The sequence below is a fragment of the Cyprinodon variegatus genome, unplaced genomic scaffold, assembly GCF_000732505.1.
Source record: "Cyprinodon variegatus isolate N-32 unplaced genomic scaffold, C_variegatus-1.0 Scaffold833, whole genome shotgun sequence".
Taxonomy (NCBI): domain Eukaryota; kingdom Metazoa; phylum Chordata; class Actinopteri; order Cyprinodontiformes; family Cyprinodontidae; genus Cyprinodon; species Cyprinodon variegatus.
This window is the reverse complement of record NW_015151286.1, coordinates 228303-231245: the sequence shown is the minus strand read 5'-3', so window position 1 is coordinate 231245 and position 2943 is coordinate 228303. Positions and strand designations below refer to the sequence as shown.

Below are 2943 nucleotides of genomic sequence, written 5' to 3'. Positions count from 1 at the left end.
TCGTGCATCCCTAAAAATTTTGAATTCATATTAAAGTACATTACATTTAAAAATCTGAATTCCCTTCTTACTGCTGGATTAACAAGTACAGTTTTAATATTTTAAATTTAAATCTCTAAAACAATGAACCCTTAGCTTATTCCTATAAATTTGGACAGTATCCTGACTTGTTTTCTTCACTTTGCTGTTTTTAACTTTCTTAATTTCCGCACTATCTGGATAAAGATGATACAGTTACTACTGCCTTGACTTTGTGTACTCTTGTGGATTTTCTTACATTTTGGACTGTTGATAATTCCTCTTGATAATGCTTCTATCTTTCTTTGCCCATTCTCATATAAAGGTATTCCTGCCTTTTTAAAATGAGTACTCAGCATTTCTTTGTCTTAGAAGGTCCCAACTTAGAATTTCTGTGTTCAACTGTGTCTTTTTTGTTGCTACTAGCTTCTTGTCCTCTTTTCTTTTAGAATTTAAAGCGCTCTTGTGTTTAACTGTGTCTCTCACCAGGCCTTTAATTAAAGCTTTTGCCATTAATCTTATGTACTTTATATTTCGTTGCAGAAAATTCTCCTGGATGTGTGTTTAGTTTTGTCTCTTTTCAGATTGAGCATTTGCTGCTATTAGCTTTGGAAACTATCTTCGTTTTTACATTGATAGTCAGTTTATCAGTTTCATAAGATGACTACAGATTTATTGCTGCCACTAACTTTGTGAGAAATAATGCGCTGCAAGCTTCTTTGTAGGCTGCAAATGTACAACATGAATCAAACTGAATTCAATAGGATTTGAGTTTCAGAACAATTACTTGTATAAACTGGATGTGATTTTGTTGATTTTCAATGTGGTAGACAAAGAAATTATAAAATTTATCAGTAGTCTGAGTTGGGAAGTTGGGGTAAAACAATAATATCTTAATGGAGCATTCAAGCTAGCTACTACCCGCATCAACAATAGCTAAACATTTTTACTTTACTTTATTATGTATGTTACTCTAAAGCAGTCTTTTGTTTTATAGTTATGGTTGTAATAGTTCCTGCAGTGGCCATATTCAAACTGTGGAGAAAATGAGTGACTTTGACTGCAAGCTGAATTCTCATGGTATTGTGATGTGTCTTTTAAAACTCAGGTATGTCCTTTTGCTTAAGCCTTTCGAGACCCACTAAAAATGGGTCAGCCAATCACGTTGCAGTATTACGATTTAAGGAGGGACATGCATAGCTGTGACGAAAGCAACAGCTGCCAAACTAAAATGGACATGCAGGACAGGAGGACGTATGCATTTCTGCTACTTTCACATCTGTTCGGTCTGATTCACGATTTCATCTGTGAAAGAAGAAAAGTAAGTTGCAGCTAGTTTACTTGTTATCGGGATTGGCTAAACCCAAACTCCATTGTTTTATCTTGGCCTAATGAGTTTGACAGCTTCTTCTGAAGTTCATCCTTTCCTCGAACAGATTTGATGGAAGCAGTTCCAGCTTAATAATGTGTAGAACTCAACCTGAGCTGAGTTGATGGTAGCTACTCTAATTCCCCAGTTCCAGGGTAAACTGATGACTTATTGAATGAAACATTTTCAAACTATGAAACAAACAAAAAGGTTGTAATTTTAGTACCTTCATAAATGTAAAATCCTTAATACCAATATATATCCTCAGGTATATCATAATATGTTTATGCATTTAGCAGACGTTTTTATCCAAAGCAACTTTTACACTATTTTACAGTTATCATCAAAATGACAATAAGTTCTCGAGACAAAAAGTCCGTAGTCAGAATCAGTGGTGACAGCAAAGAGAGAGGTACAGAAAGAGTCATGGAGGGGTACAGAGGTATGGGTAAGAGTTAGGAAAGGAGATGCTCTTTGAAGAGGTTGGTCTTTAAGAGTTTCCTGAAGGATATAAAGGGATGCTGCTGTCTTTGCAGTGCTTGGTAGGTCATTCCACCATGTTGGAACAACCCATGAAAACACTCTAGATAACCATCGACTTCTTATGTTTAGTAGTAGGAAGTAAATAATACTATCATTAATTTCTATGTGTGGTGAAAATAAGTCACATTTGACCCTTTACCTGTTTCTCAGCTTTCTCAGCCCTCTGGTCGGCTTCTGTCACCCTCTGTTCCAACTCCTGCATCTGAAACAGACGATAAACAGATTAGATTACTGTGATCTTATCTGTCTGAAAAAAAGAAACTGATCCTAAATTAGATTTGACTAAAATGCTCAAAATAGCTTGAATATTAAAACTACTATAACACCAAACCAAATGTAAAAAAGAGCATAAACACATTAAGAGACACTGATGCTGACCTCACCTTTAGAAAAAAATGGATAGAGGCTTTAACACTTGGAAAACAATTACCTAATGGGTGGAAACACTCTGTAATCTACTAACACCTGGCAGAACAGCTAACATCTAAACTATCAAGTTAAAAATGGCAGCAGGCCAAAAACATGCTGACTCATCTTCAAGACCTGAGGCAGAACCACATTAGAAACAGACATCATTGGGTCACTATTGGTATGATCCAAGAACTTCTAAAAATGCAAACCTTAGATAAAAACCTTTATCTATAAAAATTTTAATCCAGAGCCAAATGTTTTAGATGTAATTGTGGCTAAACAGCAGTGTGTATGTGTCTTCACACAAGTTTGGATCACCTCTTTGTGCTTTTAAAGGGAAACGTGTCCATCATAATGGTAAACATACATCTACAAGTACCTTCCCTTACACTCACTGCCCTGAAAGCCCGGATGGCTTCCTTGTAAGTTCAGTGACCCTGTTTAAAGGTGAACATACATACCAATGGATACATTAGTGAATACAGTGGGGCAAAAAAGTATTTAGTCAGCCACCAATTGTGCAAGTTCTCCCACTCAAAAGATGAGAGAGGCCGGTAATTTTCATCATAGATATACCTCAACTATGAGAGACAAAATGAGAA

The 2943-nt window shown here is 35.9% G+C and overlaps 1 protein-coding gene across 4 annotated transcripts in view; it reads right to left on the bottom strand.

Annotated features, from left to right (window-relative positions):
• The window catches only part of LOC107099042 (pleckstrin homology domain-containing family H member 1-like), a 61342-nt gene that overhangs the window by 40059 nt on the left and 18340 nt on the right, over positions 1–2943 (bottom strand). For all 4 annotated transcript variants that reach the window (XM_015396976.1, XM_015396975.1, XM_015396977.1 and 1 more), the window contains exon 3: positions 2070–2132. In XM_015396976.1, the coding sequence (XP_015252462.1) occupies positions 2070–2132 (63 nt within the window). The remainder of the gene's footprint in view (positions 1–2069; positions 2133–2943) is intronic.